The sequence below is a fragment of the Lipotes vexillifer genome, unplaced genomic scaffold, assembly GCF_000442215.2.
Source record: "Lipotes vexillifer unplaced genomic scaffold, Lipotes_vexillifer_v1.1 scaffold779, whole genome shotgun sequence".
In the NCBI taxonomy this organism is placed as follows: Eukaryota; Metazoa; Chordata; class Mammalia; order Artiodactyla; family Lipotidae; genus Lipotes; species Lipotes vexillifer.
In genome coordinates this window covers 1,724,467-1,746,919 of record NW_006788448.1, presented here as the reverse complement: position 1 = coordinate 1,746,919, position 22,453 = coordinate 1,724,467, and the positions used below count along the sequence as shown (strand labels likewise).

The window sequence follows — 22,453 nt, the reverse complement described above, 5'->3', positions numbered from 1 at the left end:
AGCAGGAATCAAAGTAAAACAAAGACCTTTAAATAAAGGGAAGGAAACGAGAGGGAAAGAAGACAAATCTGAGGCTCAACATACAACTCTCTGTCCACATACGTGGAGAAATTTTCCACTCTGTTAAATGTTTACTTTTTTTTCAAAAGACTTTCCTAACAATCCTCACTTATATAGAATCAAAGTACTCCCAAGAAATACTGAGTAAAATCATCTCAATTCGTACTCTAGATACTAATTTAAAAGGGACATTGATACAGTTGGGGTCCAAAAAGTGGGTTTACATAATATATATTTTAAATAACTTTTAAAGACTCACCTGTAGGCTTAACTGAATAAAACCCAATGGCCTCTCCTTTCTTCCACAGAATCTTAGCATAATCAGTACTGCTATGACACAGGAATGGGATCTCATTTCTCTCCATTTCCTGCTTTCTATAAATAATTCGATTCAGAACATACAGAACCACTCTCTCCCCAAGAGTTCTCACCTACAAAGAGATGAGACACCAGGCACAACAGTTAGCATCAACTCAGAGATGCAGTTTACCTTGCTCCCTGCTTCCATACCTTGTACTGACATTCAAAGCACTTTGAATACATTCAGAATGATTTGTAAACCATTTTATTATCACAAAGATGAGACTAGTCATTCATAGCAATAACAATCCATTTCTATGGACACAAATTATGCAAGAAATAATGCCTCTCAGCAAAATTCTAAAACAGGCAGAACAGGTTTCCAATATACCAATCCCCAGCATCTCCACGTTAGCAGTCAGTACTCTCTTTCTGCTTCCAGCTGCCCAGATCCCAGGTCTCCCCGACTCTAACTGCTGCCCCCCACCATTTCTAGTGCTCCTTTTCACCCCATTCCAGCCTACACGTTAAAAAAAAAAAAGGAAAGAAGGAAAAGAAAGTGAAAAAAGCTTAGTGTTACGCCCTGAAGACTTTAAAAACAATGATTATCTCATTTGATGAGCAAAGTCATAATTATGCTCTTGGGAAAGGAATCTCCTCTTTTCTAGGTAAAATGGTCATTTAACAGGCATGTCTTTGTTGTCTAACTATAAGGAATACCTGTCTCCCCCTACACACATACACACATAACCCTCTGCCAGACCAGATGGGCAAGGACAGGGGCACCAGGGCAGTCTGATGAAAACAAAACTTGGGGCAATCACAGAATGGAAACAACCTCACTTCCTACAGGCAGGTCTGCACGGTCACAGGGACACCCTCACCAATTGCCTGACATTGAACAGTGGGGTTTTCCCCATAGACATCTGTCACTGCTAAAAACAAGAGTCTATCCCTGAAATCTATTCCCCCCACCCCACCCCAAGTCTCCTTAAAGAAAAACAAGAATGTCCTCTAATTAGGCGAAAGGAGAGAAAAAGCATTAGGCATACACACACTACTCTCAAAAACCTCCCCGGTAAGGAATTTCCAATACCAAACATCACATGAAATGACAAAGCTCTCCAGCTTACAGGGTATCCCACGCCCTCCTTGAACAGCTCTGACCAGAATGAAATTCTTTCTGATACTGAGCTGAAATCTCTTTCCCAAAGACTATACTTTGATATTCTGGATCACATAGTCTACAAATATTTGAAGACAGCCATGATATTCTCTTAAATTTTCTATCAAAGCTAAACAGAGGAAAAGACTAATCTGATTTGGGGTACTCTTGCCATTTCAGTCTTCTCCCTTCAAATTGCTTCAGATCCCTAACCTTTTTTTTTCCTCTTCATGTTGGGCATGCAGATATTACAGGTATAAACATCGAAGATATTGATAAGATAATGGGGCTTTTCTGTATAAACTTAAGGCTTTTATTAGTTTTTTTGCTTTCCTTGATTTTACTTCTAATTAACTAAAGCCCAATCTTTTTCATGTGCTGCTGTTTTAGTATGGTCTTCATGGTATACAGTACAGTTAAATTTTTGAACCCACAGATACTACTTTACCTTTCTCACTAATTTATTTTCATCATGTTAGATCTTTCTCTTTGTTTCTTAATTCTGCCTTTATGGATTAGTTCTCCCATTCAGCACTGTGGCATGCAGAATTGCTAAGTATGCCAACTATGTCTTCTTCTAAGTAACTGATAAAATGGTGACTAAGACAGAATAAAGGACCCAGTTTTACAGCATGCTGCTGAGGACCTCCCTTCCACTACACTGTTTGGAACACTGAATAGACCACACAAATTGGCCCTACTGATAAGCAAGTTTACTGGTCAGTCTCTCCTAGAGACAGAGAACTTAAGCAACCACACAGAGATAATAAGCTTTGTCCCACCCAAAAAGAAAAATCAGAAGCTAAAGTTGATATGGGTAACTACAGCTTAACTAAACCACAGATACTCATTTTTCCTCCCCAATTCTCAGACACTTTCACATAAAATCAAGGAAGCCCAATCTAAGTGCCAGTTTCACCGTTAACAATGGAACTCTAAGGGTTTAATATAACCCGGTATACTAAAATGGAGAAAAGCTCAATAACTTTAAAAACTATCACTGTTTATGGCAAACATATTGTGAAATGGCCTCCTAAACACTTTTAAAACTACAGGATCTTGTTACCTGCTTAAGTCCCTCTCTAGAAGGGACAGATGTTTTCACAATATCATCAATAGCCCACCACTGATCAGCAAGGTAAAGTGCCACAGCTAAAAGAAAATAAATGATTGTTAACATTTAAGTCTTAAAGTACACGATATTACTATTTGGTAAGGTTTTCAAGAATACCCTTAAATATACCCATAGTTTACAACACAATGTGGCAGCCCCATTTATACCATTTTTATTGTATTTCACTCACTAAACATTTAATTATAAGCAACTGAGAATTTTATTTTCCTAAATTTACAGTTTGAAATAAATTTTCTTTTTAAAAATTCCTTCATGTAGCTATCTTTCAATAAATTTCTAATTGTTTGAAAAAAAATTCCTCAATTTACAAATATCAAACAAAACAGAGACCTGTGAGTGAGTCCTCGGGTGCAAAAAGAGCAAGAACTTTCTGGGTCTGATCTCCACCATAGAGAGGTACATAGCCTACATTTGACAGGCTAATAGGAACCTGAAATGGCAATTTATTAAAGATTAGTGAAGAGCTGGTAAGAAAACATCACACAAAAACACCATGCTTCTCTCAAAATTTCAAACGTACGTTAACGCTAATTATATAATTTCATTTCATAGGAGATATTTCTAGTCTTAAAAAAAAAAGAGCAAATCAGATAGACTTAGCTTTTGCAGGAATTTTATTAACTTAGGCGAAAAAATGAAAGTCTATTTCAATAAATATTATTGCGCTCTAGCTACGCATATGAATAAAAACAAAAGCATGATATGATCCATAAAGTTGTTAAACTTTATCATCTGTTATTTAGACCACTTGAGGGGGAAAAAATTCCACTTTCTAGTAAAAACTACTAGGGTAAATTCATTTTTCCAGTGAGATATATGCAATACTTTAAATTTTTTCTGCTTTCATTAATCCAACGCTAATTCCCTACTTACACACAATATTGCCACTCAGAGAATTACAAAATATTGATGTTGGAAGAAACTTTAAAGAATTCTTTGAATAAACATCATCTTCCAGAAGAAAAACCTGAGGCCTAAAGAGGTTAGAGAATTTGCCTATCATCAAATTCACACTAGAATTCTAATAATTTCATGTCTAATGATCTATCAAAATATATCTCAGCTTACTAATGAGAAATTTTATTTTAATATTTTGGGAAAAGGAAGATTTGTGACACAAAAATGTGTAATGTAGTGTTTTGCTGATTTTTTTTATTAAAAAAATTTCTAAAGCAACAATTTCCAAATCTAAAGTAGACTTAATTGGGTTAGCTCAAATATGGTAATCAGTCTTAGCAAAACTAGTAAACTACTTACATATAATTTTAAAGGCACAATACAAATAATAAGCAACTGCCTGTAAAGTTAGTCTTTTTAAAACTTGATCATGCTGCTGTACTAACTAATCAATATTTATCCATTTTACTGAAAAGTCTTCCGATAAAATTTTCAAAAGTGATTAGTTAACACTTTAAAAGATAATAAAAGGATACTGATTTCATGTATAAACTCAACTGAAAAGATTGATAAATCACTGCAGGATGCCTTACCGTAATATTGAGAAGAGAAAAACATTCAGGATTTTCAGGGTCCCCACACCTGAGATCTGACATGTAATCTTCAGCAGAATTTTCCATTTCCTCATGACTGCAATTATCCAGCATATCCACAGGGAATGCCATCCTCTTTAACAAAAAACATGGGACAAAATGTTTCAGAACATGAAAGGCTATCTTCCTGTACTGAGAAAAAACTTTTTATTGTAATAGCGCAGCATTTTATTGTAAGGTGACTTCTTTTTCACAATGCCAAGACAGACTACATCTTAAGCCTGCTAATCTAAATGTATGTCAGAAAGAAAACTTAAACACTCACTTGTATTAAAAACAAGCAATGAATTAAGAATTAATGCCCATGCACCTATGGTCAATTAGTCTATGACAAAGAAGATAAGAATATACAGTGGACAAAAGACTGTCTCTTCAATAACTAGTGCTGGGAAAACCGAACAACTACATGTTAAAGAATGAAATTAGAACATTTTTCTCACACCATTTACAAAAATAAACTCCAAATGGATTAAAGACCTAAATGTAAGACCGCAAACCAAAAAAGTCCTAGAAGAAAACATAGACAGAATACTTTTTGACATAAACCGTAGAAATATTTTCTTGGATCTGTCTACTAGGGCAAAGGAAACAAAAGCAAAAATAAACAAATGGGACCTAATTAAACTGAAGTTTTTTCACTGCAAAGGAAACCATCAACAAAATTCAAAGACAACCTACTGAATGGGAGAAACTATTTGCAAATGATATGACTGATAAGGGGTTAATATCCAAAATATATAAACAGCTCATACAACTCAATATCAAAAAAAACAACCAATTAAAACATGGGCGGAAGACCTGAAGAGTCATTTTTCCAAAGAAGACATACAGATGGCCAACAGGCACATGAAAAGATGCTCCACATCGTTAATCATCAGAGAAATGCAAGTCAAAACCACAATGAGATATTACCTCACATGTCAGAATGGTTATCATCAAAAAACCCCACAAATAACAATTGTTGGAGAGGGTGTGGAAAAAAGGGAATCCTTGAACACTGCTGGTGGGAATGTAAATTGGTGCAGCCAATGTGGAAAACAGTATGGAAGTTTCTCAAAAAAACAAAAAAAAGGGAATTCCCTAGTGGTCCACTGGTTAGGACTTGGCACTTTCACTGCCGTGGGCCGGGGTTCAATCCCTGGTCAGGGAACTAGGATCCCATATGCCTCGCAGCACAGCCAAAAAAAAAAAAAAAAATTAAAAAATAAAAATAGGAGTAACATATGATCCAGCAATTCCACTCCTGGGTATATATCCAAAGAAAAGAAAAATAGTAATTCAAAAAGATTCATGCACCCCACTGTTCATAGCAGCACTATTTACAATAGCTAAGATACAGAAGTAAACTAAGTGTCCATCAACAGATGAATGGATAAAGAAGATGTGTTAATATATACACAATGAAATACTACTCAGCCATAAAAAAAGAATGAAATTTTTTCTTTTAAAGAATAAAAGAAAAGGAACAACATGGACAGACCTAGAAAGTATTATGCTTAGTGAAAGAAGTCAGACAAACACTGTATGTTATTACTTTTATGTGGAATTGAAAAAATAAAATAAATGAACATAACAAAACAAACTCACAGATATAGAGAACAAACTGTTCGTTACCAGTGAGGAGAGAGAAACAGAGAGGGGCAAGACAAGGGTAGGGGATTAAGAAGTACAAACTACTATGTATAAAATAAGCTACAAGGATATATTGTTCAGCACAGGGAAATATAACCATTATTTTATAACTTTAAATGGCATATAATCTATAAAAACATTGAATCACTATGCTGTACACCTGAAACTAATAGTGTAAATCCACTATACTTCAATTTTAAAAAATGAATAATTCCTTAAATTATAAAAATAAATATTTATAAGGTATAGGATATAAACACACATACATACAAATATATCCTCATATAACTCCCAACACAAAAATCACTGTAAAAGGACACAAGGGAACTTTTCAGAATGATAGAAATGTTTACAACTACACTGTAGTGATGGCTGCACAACCCTATAAATTTACTAAAAAAAACACGGAATTGTACAGCTGTAATCGGTAAATGTTACAGTATGTAAACTGTATCTCTCATGTATACAGCTGTTAAAAAAAAAAAAGCCAGCACCTTAATGGTGAAAACTCTAAAGACTTTTTCACTAAAGTCAGGAAAAATAAGGGCTTAACTAATAAATAACATTAGATAGGTACTTGCTAATGCAATTAGACAAGAGAAAGCAATTAGAGGTATAACAATTGGGGATGTGCATGGCTTGGGGCGATGGGAGACTATCTCAACCTCAATTCGCAAATAATAAATTCAACTGTAAAACCCAAAAGGATCAATGGAAAAATTATTCCAAACAATAAGAAAATGTAGTAAAATGGTAGGACATAAAATTACATACAGAAATCAAGCCCTCATATATATAATAATAATCAGTAAGGAGAAATAATAAATGGAAAAAAATGAAGTAAAAATAGAAAAGACAACCCCATTAACAATGGCAAAGATAAAAATAGACTTAAATTTAACAATAAACAATATAAAACTTATATAAGGAAAACTATAAAACAGCATGCCTGAAGGAAGCAAAGTGAACAACAGGGAAGACAAACCACGTTCTTGGAAAGGAAGATTCTGCATCATTAAGGTAGCAGTTTCCTCTAAGAAAATCTGTTAATTTAATGCAATCCTAATGAAAACATCTCCAGGATTATTGTTTCCTGAAGCAAGACAAGTTGATTATAAAGTGAATTTGAAAGAATAAATAAGAATAGCTAGAAAAATCCTAAAATGGCAGAGCAATGATTGGAGAAAAGTTCAAACCCTCTAAGATATTAAAGCATGTTATAAAACTTCTATGATACAAGCATATATAAAACTTCTATGCGATACAGGCATATAAATAGACCAATGGAGCAAGATAAATATACCCTAATGCCTATAGAAATTGCATATATGATTACAGAGCTATTTCAATCAATGGGAGAAAGAAGCACTTTTTAATAGGTAGCATTGTTTCACTGGCCTTACAATATGTTTAAATGAGAAATTAATTTTGCCCATTTTTTAACTTCTTATATCTGAAATCATATAGTATGCTCTCTATTGCATCAACGCTTTTCATTCAACATTATTTCTGTGAGAAACATAAGCGGTGCTGCATCTATCATTTAATTTGTTCCCTTTTATTGCTATGTAGTATTCCACAATACACACATACAATTTATTTACCAATCTACTGCTGATGGGCATTTGGGCTGCCATGAGCATTGCTGCAGGAATATTTCGGTAAATATATGCACTCACTTCTGTTTTTTCCCCAAGGTATAAAATATTTAATAATGCTTTGTTGATTTATGTTTTTTTAAAATGCACTCCTCTGTGATAGGCCTGCATACCCAGACTTATCAATCTTACTAAAAGTAAGACAAGCAGATATTGTATGTAGTTTGATGTAATGCAACAAGAAAAGTGGATCCAAATCTACCTATCAGACAAACATGTGAAATGATGTTTAAAGTATGCGGCTGGCCAAATTTAGAATAACTCAGTTTCTTCAATATATATATAGAATAGAGTTTAAAGAAAAAAGTGGAAACTAATGTAAATTAAAAGAAACTTAAGAGACATATTGATCAAATGCATTGTGGAGAGCATCCTGATTTGTGTATTCTTGAAAATTTCCATGAGAAAAAGTTAAAAAAAAAAAACAAACTTAAGAGCTATGTCAGCTGCTGATCTACTAGTTCTTAAAGGAGGTACGAATAAAGCTGGTAAAGATTATCTTGTCTTAAAAGTTACCTGCTTTGTATTTATCCACAATAAAAATTGCAGAGCCGAACAGCTATATCTGTCAAAAACCTCAATTTTAATTTTTTAAAAAATTTATAAATGGAAAGGCAGGAGAAAATAAATTGAAAAAATAAAAGTTACTTTTCTCGAAGGTGACCTTCATCAAATCTATTTTAACACAACAAAAGTATTAGTAGACAAGAAACTGAAAATCTAATGGAAATATGAGATAAACACAAAAAAGACAGGACAGACATATATTGTAACAGTTATACATAGTTAAACATATTTTCATGAATTTCGAAGATATGATAATGAGAGGAAGTTACTTTTTTACCGTAATCTGGTGCGAACAACTTTAAAACTTGATATACATATGATTGGGGCCCTGATTTGTATATATAAATTTATATACATACAAATATGTATTTTTTAATTACATTGATTTTTAATTTTTAAAAATCAAAACCTAGAAATAGAACACATAAATTCAGTCCATCTGTTAGTAAATGTAAACGTCTAAATAAAAGGAGAAAGCAAGAAAAATTTGTGAACGATTTATGAAAGCAATACCACAGAACTTCCAGCCAACTTACAAAAAGGAGGAAAAAAAAGACTGAATTTCAAGAGAGAACCATCAGGAGCTTATCTAAAAAAGATGTTATACTTAGAAAAGGATCATAAAATAAAACAGTAGCTCTGCATTGAAGGATGCTTATTTGTTAGCGTGGCAAATCTTTATAACTCTATCAAAGTCAATATGCAAAAGCAAACTAAGGAAATACAACATTATGTTCTAAGATCTAACAATTGTAGTGAAGATTAAAATTTAGACAAAACTAAAAACATGAAACAAATGGTCAATAGTGGGTGAAAGAAGCATAATGAGGATGCTAGTTAAAAGAATGTTAGTAACTGTTTTTGCTCTTTTGTAGACAAGCTCCCAGCTTTGTATCCAAGTAAAACATTCAAAAACATTTAATACACTATAGAAGCTCAAAAAGTATTAATATAAAAGCATTCCTGGGACTTCTCTGGCGGTCCAGTGGGCTAGCACTGCAGGAGGCGCAGGTTCAATCCCTGGTCAGGGAACTAAGATCCCACATGCCGGGGACTAAGATCCCGCATGCCGCGGCCCCCCCCCCAAAAAAGTATTCCTCTTAAACCAACTCAAAAGACTCTAGAATATTAGCTACCAAAACAAGGTATGAATGAAACATTTAAAATTTTCATTTGCTAAGAGTAATCATGATTTAAAGGATAAAATGTAAATTAATATTTGAAGATTGCTGCCAAAAACTTGGTCTACAAAAGCATAGTTGATTACAATCACATAAAAATAATACAGTATTTTAGACAAAGAATACAAAATAGACCCGCAAGGAAGAGACTGGCAGAATAGCAAGTTTATCGGGGATTGGTTTTTTTAATCTATTTCTAAATTAACTTTCTTAGGGACTTCCCTGGTGGCAGAGTGGTTAAGAATCCGCCTGCCAATGCAGGGGACATGGGTTTGAGTCCTGGTCCAGGAAGATCCCACATGCCGCAGAGCAACTAAGCCCGTGCGTCACAACTACTGAGCCTGTGCTCTAGAGCCTGCGAGCCACAACTGCTGAGCCCACGTGCCACAACTACTGAAGCCCGCGCACCTAGAGCCCATGCTCCGAAACAAGAGAATCCACCGCAGTGAGAAGCCCGCGCATCGCAAGGAAGAATAGCCCCCACTCGCCACAAGAGAAAGCCCGCATGCAACAACAAAGACCCATCGCAGCCAAAAATAAAAATAAATAATAAATAAATAATAAAAATTAAAAAAGAAGACACTGTTACAGATCAAAGGCAAGTATAACATGACTAAACTCAAGTGTAAAAAGAGAAAGTCATTATCCTTCATTCTTAAACGTTTTTAGATTGAGGTTTTTAAAAAGAAAAATAATCTCTCCTGGGCTAATTTTTATTATTAAAGATTATACAGGGCTTCCCTGGTGGCGCAGTGGTTGGGAGTCTGCCTGCCAATGCAGGGGACACGGGTTCGTGACCCGGTCTGGGAAGATCCCACATGCCGCGGAGCAGCTGGGCCCGTGAGCCATGGCCGCTGAGCCTGCGCGTCCGCAGCCTGTGCTCCGCAACGGGAGAGGCCACAACAGTGAGAGGACTGCGTACCGCAAAACAAAAAACAAAAAACAACTACAGCATCAGTTTTTAATATGAAAAAAATGAGAAAATGTTTCCCCAATTCCAAAAGCCCAGACACACACCTCTTCTAAAATATTTTTGTGTTTTCAAATCTGTCCTTAAATCTGTTACATTTATTACTGGTCATTCTCAGTGCTAAATTTTATTGGCTAAACAATCACCAATTAGTATTTAAAGAAGATGAAAGAACTAGCAATTATTATAAATCGGTAATAGCAGGTAACATTTACTGAGAAATGACCACACACCAGACTTTAAAGGGACTGTGGCATGTAATACGTAATGAGGCACTTCTATCAGCCCCATTCTACAGATAAAGAAATGGAGCTTTAGAGATTAAGATTTGATCAACGTCATACCACTAATGGAGCTAGAAGAATACGAATCCAGACAATCAAATATACATTCCAGTATAATTATTTGTACTCAATATGCAAAATCAAATATCATAGTCTTTGTCATGGTTTTAAGAAATTTCCTTTTGCAAAATATCACAATAATTACCTTGTTATTAAATATTCTATTCACATATTACACCAGAAAAAGTACTCGCATTGGAATCCTGTGACCTTGATTCCCGGGTCAGCTGTGCTAACCAGCTCTGTGACCCTAGGCGAGTTACTTACCGTCTTTAGGCTTCTGTATTCTCATTGGTAATGTGATGCAACTGGACAGGATAATCCTAAGGACCTTTCACCTCTAAATGTTTATAACTGTTTATTTAAAAAAATAGCGGTTACTTAAGACTGTGTAAACTACTAGCCTTAAGCTGGTTCCGCTGGTTCAGGGAGGCAAGAGAAGGGTAATAAGGTTCTGGAGAGAAATATAGGTTGCTGTGAAAAAAATCAGTCACTTCTCTCTCTTTTTTGTTGTTTTTAAGCTTCTGTTCTATGTTACATAACTGTAAAGCTGTCAGATCAAATTCTGTCAAGTACTTTATGCTCTGCCCATGAGATGAACCAAAAGGCCTAACTAGATTCTACATGAATGAGAAAGCTTAATGTCGCCTTAAGCGAACTAACTCATCAAAAAATTTACGCAGAATGGACAATGAAGTGTAAAAAGTGTCCAAATTAATTTATAAATTAAGCAAATGGCATGCTCATTAATCCTGGATAACCTGTAAAAAAAAATTAATGCTCACACCTCTTACATAAGAACTCTAAGATGCCCACCAGCTATTTTACACCCATCTTTTAATAATTTCATCTTTTTCCTGAAAAATTATCTATTTGCAAGAATGAATGCTCTTAAGAAAGAAAATATAAGAGTTAAAAACCATACTCCTATTATTGTGATTTTTTTTTCCCTATTTAAGGTTAATTACTGGATATCAACTATACTCTTAAAACAGGGAAATATATTTTTTAACTTTAGTTCCTAAATAATTTCAAGATTCTTATAGATTATTGCTATTATCTGGGGGCTTTAGGAGGAGATCCAAAAAATTATGGAAATTTTAGAGCTGAAAGAGTTCTTAGAGAAAAAACAATTATCTCAACCAATCCAAGGCATGATCCTACCTCTCCTCATTGTTCCCCCAACACCGAAAATAGCTTAGGTGTCCCAGCAACATAATCCGCAAAGCTCTCAACCTTTTACACAAAAGGCCTGTTTCTGGACCTTATTATGATTTTCCTCTTGCTTCTTCCCTTGTCTCTTTCTAACATCATCATAACCTTCCCTAACGAACCTAACCCATGTACTACATCAGCTCAACTGAACTCTCTCCTACTCACCTTTTATCCTTCTATCCCTCCTACCCACACAAGGCCCTAGTTCCTAGGTTAATCCTTCTTTGCTCTTAGAGCTGAGTTTTTAAGTATGACAAAAATGAAACCACTGAACAGACTGCTACAACTATCAACTCTCAGGTGGGCTCAACACTGCTCAGAAATCCTTTTCTATCTTCTGAGAGAGGAAAAAGATTTGATTACATATAGGTAAAGACTACCTATAAGTTTATGGGTAATGGGGCAGGAAGTTAAATGTGCTTCATACCTGTTACCTCTTTTTATTTCAAGTAGAAAACAAAATCATCTTTTGAAATAATCATCACTGAGCCAACAGTGGACTACACACCTGGTTCTATTTGAAACATTTCACGTGTATCCCTGATAAGAGTTTTTATTCCAAGCCCATGAAGCGGATAATTTATCTCATTTGTCAGATGAGGAAATTAAAACACATAGCAGCAGAGTAACTTGTTCAAGGCACACTATAGTAAGTGGCAAAGCTAGAATTTGAACCCAGGCAGCCTAGCTGTGAGGCCTATCCTTTTAGTCACCACGCTATGTCTGAAAGCACAGCGCCTTAGGGCCCTAAGATGGTATAAGATTGCTTATACATATCAAGAGAAATCTTAACAGTTTTCTTTCTAAAGGTTTAATTCCTCTCCATATCCAGAAAAATGGTCCTAGATCTAAGAAATCATTTAAAGATGAAGGTACTGGGTACCTGGTATATTTTAGGGCTTACAAAAGCAAACTCCAGTCATATGTCATAGAATTTTGTACACGTGAAAGGTGGAATATGTAGAATACTAGTTAAGGGAGTGTGTTCTTGAGCCAAACTGCCAGGATTACTAGCTGTGTGACCATAGGCAAATTACTTGAACAGACAGAGAAAAAGGACCTCTGAGGAAGGAATAAATTGCAAGGGTAAAACTAATAACTTTGAATACATATTAAAATTTTTACATATAAAAACAAAAAATTCAGAGGCAAACGTTATATAACCAATATGACCCGCAAGAGTTAGGTTGCTTAATACAAATACAATGGTTTTTAAACTAAGATGCAAATAAACAAGCAAGTGGCATGGCCAATTCATAAAACAGGACAAACACTAAAAATGCTCAACTCTTAATTTCTTTTTAAAAAGCCTATTGCATGTACTTTTAAAACTAATTTATGAAAAATATTGGTATATACTTACATGTTTATACAGAAGATGATGTGGAAGGGCATAAATTATATTGTTAACAGTAGTTATTCTTGATGAAGGAGGAAGGAGGGACCCAAGGGAAGAGACATGCGGGGAAGAAAGGAGATTCCATATAGAGCCTCTTCCTCAATCGCTTTTGTAGTGCAGTCTCTCTTGGATGCATCCAATTGACAAAATTTAGGTTACATGCCTGCATCCAACCTCCAAGGGAGACAGAATTTGATATGGGGGTTCTACCTTGGGGAGGCAAAACAGGGCTCATAGGGCTGAAATGAGACTCCTAAGCAAAATGAGTCAGAACACAAATACTAAATGACCACACCCAGGAACGGATGCTAAATCCTTTTCTAACTACATATACACTTGCAGCAAGATATAGAGAGCTACTTACACTCCTCAGATACATATGCAAAAGCCTAACAATAAATTAATAGGTGATTATTTCCACTACTGGGCATATACCCTGAGAAAACCATAATTCAAAAAGGGTCATGTACCACAATGTTCACTGCGGCTCTACAATAACCAGGACATGGAAGCAACCTAACTGTCCATCGACATATGAATGGATAAAAAGATGGGGCATATATATACAATGGAATATTACTCAGCCATAAAAAGAAACAAAATTGAGTCATTTGTAGTGAGGTGGATGGACCTAGAGACTGTCATACAGAATGAAGTCAGAAAGAGAAAAATAAATACCATATGCTAACACATAATATGGAATCTAAAAAAAAAAAGGTTCTAAAGAACCTAGGGGCAGGACAGGAATAAATACGCAGACGTAGAGAATGGACTTGAGGACATGGGGAGGGGGAAGGGTAAGCTGGGACAAAGTGAGAGAGTGGCATGGACTTATATACACTACCAAATGTAAAATATCGATAGCTAGTGGGAAGCAGCCGCATAGCATAGGGAGATCAGCTCGGTGCTTTGTGACCACCCAGAGGGGTGGGATAGGGAGGGTGGGAGGGAGACGCAAGAGGGAGGAGATGTGGGGCAATATGTGTAGCTGATTCACTTTGTTATAACGCAGAAACTAACACACCATTGTAAAGCAATTATACTCCAATAAAGATGTTAAAAAAAATTTTTTTAAGTTATACAAAATTTAAAAAAATGTGCTTATAACTGAAGCTTCCACTTGACTGACTACATATAGTACTACAGAATACACGTGCCTCTACAACATGTCAGCTACTCTAGCCCTTCATGACCCAGCTTACTGAACACTGCTTATCTCACAGGAGCGGTCTACAAACATCAGGAAGGGCAAAATAAGAACTACTTAAATGAATACGCCATAAAGTTTTGGCCTTCATTTCAACATTAGACAATCTATTTTTTTTTAACCTGGTTTCTTTATCATGTAACAGGCCTGATTTTATAGTGCTTAAAGTTAACAGGGGTTTGGTAGGAAACCTCAAGGACACAGGCAATTTTTAAAAACAGGAGTCCAAACAACATGCATATTGTTGTAGATATCTTTAACATAAAATATCACAGGTTTGGGGGCTTCCCTGGTGGCGCAGTGGTTGAGAGTCCGCCTGCCAATGCAGGGGACACGGGTTCATGCCCGGGGCGGGAAGATCCCACATGCCACGGAGCGGCCGGACCTGTGAGCCATGGCCGCTGAGCCTGCGCGTCCGGAGCCTGTGCTCCGCAACAGGAGAGGCCACAGAAGTGAGAGGCCCGCGTACTGCTAAAGAAAAAAAAAAACAAAACAAAAAAAACAAAACAAAAAAATATCACAGGTTTGTCTCATTTAGAACAACGAAGATGGATATTTTCATTTTAAAGGAAATACTCAGAACAAAAAGCAAAAACAAAACAAAACTTGGTGCTTAATTTTGGCATATGATTTATGAAATATTCTGCTGGGTCACAATCACCACCACCAAAACCACCCCACCCCATCCCCTAGTATTTTCACTGCACAAGAAATAAATGTAACCAAGGGCTGCTGCTATCTGCAGAGTATCACCCCAACTTGGAAAACCAGCAGCCTCCAATCCACAGGCTCACCACTCCACTCTCCCTTCCAGGCTTCTCCAACTCTGCACGTAAGACTCATGGCCCCATACACCTGCTCTTGCAATCCTCGTGCAAACTCAGGTGTGTATGCTTACCCAGGTCAAGTGAAATTGTTTTCTTACCTTTCACTGGCAGCAGTCCTGGGGGAAAAAAAAGAGATGGTAGTAGCCTTCCTCTCTGGCTTCAATACATATTTACTACATAAATGAATGACTGAACAAAGGTTTGTATAAATAAACCACACGCTGGTGCTAGGAGCAAGAGCTGCCACAGATGAAACACGTGAAGTTCTGCTGCTAAAGGAAGAGCAATAGATAGTCTCTCAACAGGCAGAGATAGAAGTGAAGACCCTCTAGTAAGGCAACTATACTCCAATAAAAATTAATTAAAAAAAAAAGAAAATAAGAAAGGAAGACCCTCTAAGAAAATGGGAATGCTAAATGGAAGCCAGAAAGCATGCTGAGAATGGCAAGTAGTTGGATTCACCAACAGAGTTCAGGTATATAAGAAGTAGTAGTGGTAGGTACACTAGGAAAATAAATTGATAGAACATAACAGGCCAAGAATACCAGACTAAAGAGTTTGGACTTTATCTGGCACACAGAAGGAGGCAATTTAAAGATCCTGAGCAGAAGAGAGACATCCAAGGCTATGCTTTAAGACAGTTTATCTAGCAGCTGTGTGTAGGATGGGTTAATAGGTAAAAATGCAGACAAGTTGAGAAACTCATGAGTTTCTCCTAAGTTCCTTGTGCATACTTCTTTTAACATACTTATCACATGAGAGTGTGATTTACTTTTCTTCGTCTATTCTACCAGGCTCAGAACTCCAGAAAAGCATAATCCATTTTTCCAAACATATAAAAAGTAGGGATGAATCAAGTGATCTCTGATGTCCTTTCAACTAGTAACTTAGGTGTCTATGTTCGATTACTTAGAGAACGAAGATAGGAAATAATTTACAAAGGGGTGGCATCATCAAATTCATTTATAAGCACTCTTTATAATTCAAAATGTTTTCTGATGATGGAAGATCATTCATTGCTTGCTTACCTTGCACGAGGCATTATGTTCAATACTCTACACATATTATATCACTTATTCCTCAAAATGACCCTATGAGGCAGGTATTCATACATTCTTCCAATGAGCCTCAGGTGTGAAAAGGTTAAGTAAGTTGCCCAAGTCACACAGCTAGTAAGCGGCAGAGTCAGTCTCTAAACCTAGGCAATCTCTCTCCAGAACCTGGATTTAACCAGGTTCCCAGGTCAAGACAAAAGGTCAGTATAACCCATAATGTATCTAATCATACAATTATCATAGAATATATCAAGCATATTGTTCAGTCACTCTTTAAGTGTTAGATTTTTAAAAAATCTTGCAGTATCCTCTCTTCAGATTTTAGATACTTAAAAAATTTGAAGAGTCAATACACAGATGAAAACTTAGACTTTTTCAACATATCTCTAAAGAGTAAAAGAAATGGGCCTTCCCAACAATAAATTCTACCCACAAATGTATGATGCCGCATGAAAACACAGACCAACCAATTAGCCTGTTAGTGTCCTGTTAGTGACAGCTGATACATTCCAACTCTGGTTGGAGTAACATCTCTCTGCCCCGTTGTAAATAAAGGCACAAGAACATCCGTGAGCCAGTTCTAGAAAGGAGAGTCAAGAGCTTCTAGACTTCAGTTGAGTGGTTATTTGTGTATGAAATTGTAAAATCATATGAATCATTTTATAAAACTATGCTTTTTGTTGTTGTTGTCGCCATTCTGAGAAGCTACTCAGATACAAAAAGTTAGTATTCTCGAAACAGAATTTACTCAGAATCACTTCAATTTCTTTTTTCACGGTTTAGAAAATTTTATCAAATCTCCTCAGCCTTGAAATTAATTTCAAGGACTTTTAGATATGCATTAACTTACAAAGCTAAATATCAAGACTTCTAACACGTGGCTGTTGTTTGCTAAATATAGCTCTATTTTCCACTCATATGATTAATTAATAGAAAACAGATTCTTAATCTGGGATCCACAAAAGCTATAAAGGGGACTACATGAATTACTTTCAATTTTTCAAAAAACACGTATTTCCCCTACATAATACACAAAATAGTGAAAACCAAAGATTTTCTTGGTTTTAACTAGAATTCTACCAACTCAACTCATTTTGGTTATACTTTATCTCAGGTAAAGCAAAAACTCTGACAAGTGGTAGAGAAATCACAATTTTAAAAAAGAAAAAGTAAATCAGTGCTTTGAAATGTACCTCAAAAAAGTGCTGTACGTGGCGCAATGTGGGGAGAAGATAATAAAAGGGAGAAAAAGATTAGAAACATTGAACTAGATACCAAAAAAAACAAAAAACTATCCTAATCTCATTGATGATAACAGCTGTAGCTCACCTTTAGGAACACTATCACATTTACCTCTGCCAACATTTTGAGATAAGCTCTGTTATAACTACTCTTTTATAAAGCCAGGGTTCAAACTTATGTCTATTTGGTTTAAATTGTGGAATTATACTGCCTCTGAATAATAACTACTGTTAACTTAAGAATCAGAATAACTTCATCTGATATATCAGGGGCTGGCTGATCTAAACCTGAAAGCATTGTTAATACGTATAAGACTTTAGAGGGACTTCCCTGGTGGTCCAGCAGTTAAGACTCCGTGCTTCCACTGCAGGGGGCTCAGGATTGATCCCTGGTTGGGGAACTAAGATTCCACATGCCTTGCCGTGTGGCCAAAAAGTTAAAAAAAAAAAAGACTTCAGACTAAAAAGTTCCTTATCAGTACAGTTTATTACTTTATCAATCATTGTACAACAAACAGTCAAGCTCATTGACTTTTTCCTCCACGGCTATTCGTTCTTAAATTGGCTTCTCCCCTTATCGCTATACTTATATTACTTCTCTTAAGGCCTCCAATAACCTATCAATTTCCAAATTCAAGGGATGATTTTCATTCTCACCCCTCTTGTCCTTACGACAGGCCAGACCCAACTGACTATTTTCTGCCACTTAAAAGTTTCCCTCCTTCCCTGGACAACACTCTCTCTCAATTCTATTTTTTAGCTTCTTTCCCTCAGTTTCTTTCAGCAACTGAACCCTCTCTCTCCTCTGCACAATCCATAAATGCAGGGGTCCCCCAACATGCAGTCTGGCACTTTCTTAAAGAATATGATTTACTAAGTTGATTTGTTCCCTATACATATTTGCAAAAATCTTTCTGCATTTAGATTTTAAGGAATTTTTAACATTTTAATCCACAGTACTTCACTAAACTATAAACACCATGAGGGTGGGGTCTATTTGGTTTTGTGGTCCGTAACATAAGACACTCGGTGTTTGCTGAAATCACGAAAGCTCCCTTTGGTGTAACCTAAAACTAACATCTCATTGGAGCAGCTGGTAACTAAAATCATGCTTTTTTTTTTTAAAGTATGTGCTAAGTCACAAACTTTCTGGCCCAAAAAATAGGTTGGACTAGATGAGTAGATCCCTCCTACAGAGCAGATAAAGGTTTCATAGACCAGCTCTAAAATTCAATGAGTCTAATAATTATCAGCTGTTCCCAGATTATCTTTAAATCATCACACCTCTTCCTTAATAAATACAACCTTGAGTAATTTTGTTGTTGTTGTACTAAAGAACTGTGAAATATCCCTACTACCGATGAAGCATGCCAAATTTAGTACTTTAATTTCAGGGTTAAACATACAAAGGATCAGAAGCCTAAAGGTGTGTGAAAAGAAAATCACTGTAAACACAATAATCGTGCAATTCTTTTTTTCAATTTAGAATCATAAAATCTTAGAAACGGGAATAAACATGAAGGTTTTGTTTAACTTCCTACTCAACCAACGACCCTTTCTACAGAATCCTTGATATTTTTTGAAAACCTGCCCGAATACTCAATCCTTTTGTATTCTAATTAACTCTAAAAAGTAAATCTTAGGCATATGACTGAACCTAACACACACAGAAGGCTTAAAAAGGGTTGGTTAGGTAGGAGATAAGTAGAAAAATGTTAGAGGTTTTTTTCTCTTTTCAATTTCTCAACCATTGGTATAATAATGCTCAAAATCTCAAGCCACATTAAAGATAAAAAAGCACACCAAGATCACTTCCAAACTCAGGTTAATTAAATACAATAGTATCAATTCAGTACTGACACGTGTATTAAGAGAATCAGTGTAAAGATATAGGGATTGTGTTTGACTATGTGCTGAAGTTGCCAGCAGGAACAATCTCAATCCCTTGGGACCTAGCACAGGTCCAGTCAGGGCACAGGCAATCCTTAGCAGGCAATCTTTACTTCCTTAAGTTCTCTGAAACAAGACATCTCTCAGCTCATCTCTTGATGTCCAAGGTCCCTTTCACCTCCATAATTCTTCCCACAGAACATGTCATTAAGGAATGGCATGACACTTCTGCTAGGGATGGTACATGATATGGAATCATGTGTTTGCAGACACTAAGTGAAAGAGTCTTCAACTAATCTGAAAAAAAGTTCAGAGTAATTTAATAAAGAGGATGACTCTCAAAAGCAGCTAACTATAAAATATTTTGTTTTCTCCAAATCAAAGTTAAGCCTTTTGTTTGACTAATATTGTATCTTTATTAGAGAAATGATACCAGTTGTAATGATTCGAATGCTATTTCAAAGGTCAGTCTCATTTGGAACTTGTGAGAACCTAAAATCCACAGGTAAAGCATCTTAGGTTATAATCACTCAAGCAGCAGACCAATGTTGCTACTCATATAAAGCTAAGTTCCCTAAGCCAATCCTCAACATAAATTCAAAGAGAGGAGTTCACTGTGACAGCTACAAGCTTTCCGTGAAAGGCTGTGATAGTTTACCTTTATTTGTACTGGAAGTCTTATCACAAATGGACTTTTCGCAGGTTCCTCTCACCACCACATTCCCTGGGCTCCCCCCACCAGAAAAAACAAACAACAACAAACAAGCAAAGGTTTTTAAAAACCAAAAACTTAGTCTCATCCACATACCAAAAACTTAATCTTGTCCATGTTAGTCACTAAAAATCGTTCCTCTTGAAGGAGAAAAGCAAAATACAGTTTGCAAAAATAACCTACACGTCTTTTGTACGTACATACAGAAGGCAGACGATACAAGGCACATCAAAGCCAGATCCATTTTAGTGAATCCCCTCCAGGGCCCAAATGTGTGTATTATGCAACTGCCACCATTCCAGACTTTAATCCCTGTCTGTGATGCAGTGATAAAATACAGATGACCGGAGTATAATCTACTAGGTACGTTCGTATATTTGCGAGGAGACAAGTTAAAACAAGAATTACCAAATTCTCTGGAACCGTGAAAATGACGGAAGGTGTAACAGTTCTAAATCACAACTTTTCCTTTGGGTAGTCTTTTAGCAACCTGTCCCTACCCCCCTCAAAATCCTCACACGAGAGCGTTTTCATTGAGGTTTTGAAACGATATCCCAAAAGAGGAAGGGGTAGTGGTTATTTTAGAATCTACTCCAGGTAAAACACTCATACCACTTTCCAGAAGCTGAAAAGCCAGTGAGATACTTGACCCCCTCTCCCAAAGGGCGATAATGGGAGTAAATGTAATCCAGATCCCTGAGCCATAAACAAACCAAAGCTTCACCCACTGATTTCCTAGGACACAGGCCTCGAAAAATTGCATAATGGGCAGCTAAGAATTAGAACAAAATTGTAATGACCTACATTCTAGAACGGAATCTATACAATACCTATTCCAAAAGTGGTTAAAGGTAAGAGCGGCGGTCAGAGCATCCGTGGCTGAACCCGAGTCCAAACGCTTCCGCCCCACCAGCCACCAGGTCCGCTTGCCCCACGCCGAGGCGACCGACCGGGCGGACAGGCTCCAGGTGAGAGGTGGGAGGGGAGGGGAGGGGAGTAGAGGGGGCACAGCAAGCAGCAGCTGGGGAACGGGCCGCGGCGGGTGGAGGAAGGAGAAAGAGGCATTCCCTCACACAAAATGGTGGCGCTGGCGCGGAGGCCGGCGCACCTGGGGCGTGCCACACGCCCCTCGCGGGAGCAGGCCAGTTGCCCGCAGCTGGACGCGCGCCCCGGGCCCGGGTGGCCGGCGTGGGCCTGCGGCGCGCCCGAGTCCTCGGGACAGCCCGCAGCTCTCGGTCCGCGTCACCGCCCTCGCACGGGGGTGCGGGGCCGGGGCCGGCGGGGCGCAAGGCCGGACCGGGCAGCCTCGGCCTGGGCCCGCGGCCCCCGCCCGGGACGGGCCGCGCACTCACCTCCGACGCGCCGCCGGAGCCCGGGAAAGGAGGCGGAGCCGCGGGAATGAATGAAGCCGGCGGCGGCTCGCTGGCGACCCCCGGCCGGGCCCGGGCCGCGCCGCTCGCGGCTGCGGGGGCCGGTACAGCCGCCTGCCCCTCGCCCGGGACGCCCAGCTCCTGGTCGGCGGGTCGGCCGCAGCCCACCGTGCCCTCCGCCAGCGTGACGCACTCGCGCCGCAGCGCCTCCAGCCTTTGCAGCCGCGCGGCGCCCGCGCCCACCGCGAATCCCCCCGCCCGCCCGCGCCGCGCGGCCCCTCCTCAACGCCCGGGACGCCGCCCTGCCTCCCGCCGGGCTCGCAGGTTAGGCGGGCGCCGGGCAGGTGCGGGCTTGGCCGGCCGGAGGGCGCCACGCGGCCGCCGCCCTGCCACCCGCGCCCTCTCTCCCCGCTCCCGCCGCCGTCGCTAGTCAGAGCGCGACGCCCCAGCTCAGGCAATGGCCGGGTATTAAAGAGTGACCTTGGCTTAGGTATAAAAATAGGTGCGGGTAAGCTGCGGGGACCACGACGCTGAATTTGCGTATTCCTTTAATGTCAACATTCGCAGGATCCCGTTTGCACGCCCCAAGGAGTTCTCCTCTAGCGAGGGGCGGGACCTCCGGGAATTTACCCAGGGTGGGCGAGGCCTGCCGGCCTCGGACAGGGATGCGGAGAGTGCGGACGAGGTCCACAGGCCCCCGCCGGCCACCTCCCTCCGAAACCCACTGCCACACTGGAGGATGGAAGGCGAAAGGAAGTCGAGAGGCCCCTTCACAATTTGGACAAGCCCAAGTGCCCAGACTTCCATCTTGAGATTACAAGGAACCACCAGATTCCTGCGTTGAGCTTTTCTCTTTCAGAAACTAGAAGGGCCGCGCTCCACCCTCCTTCGCTTCCTCTTCCAATTCATTTCCCTTGATTTAGCGCCCAGGGCCCTTTTGCTAATTACACTCCCACGGAAGAAAGATAAACTCTC

General features: G+C 38.4%; 1 protein-coding gene across 1 annotated transcript in view; it reads right to left on the bottom strand.

Moving 5' to 3' along the window:
- FAM169A (family with sequence similarity 169 member A) overlaps positions 1-22,089 on the bottom strand; it is a 60,302-nt gene extending 38,213 nt beyond the window's left edge. The window contains exons 1-5 of the mRNA XM_007461608.1: positions 21,959-22,089; positions 4,151-4,285; positions 2,991-3,090; positions 2,592-2,677; positions 320-491 (exon numbers count right to left, since the gene is read on the bottom strand). Coding sequence (XP_007461670.1) covers positions 320-491; positions 2,592-2,677; positions 2,991-3,090; positions 4,151-4,282 — 490 coding nt within the window. The 5' untranslated portion in view covers positions 4,283-4,285; positions 21,959-22,089. The remainder of the gene's footprint in view (positions 1-319; positions 492-2,591; positions 2,678-2,990; positions 3,091-4,150; positions 4,286-21,958) is intronic.
- Between the last annotated feature and the right edge of the window lie 364 nt (positions 22,090-22,453).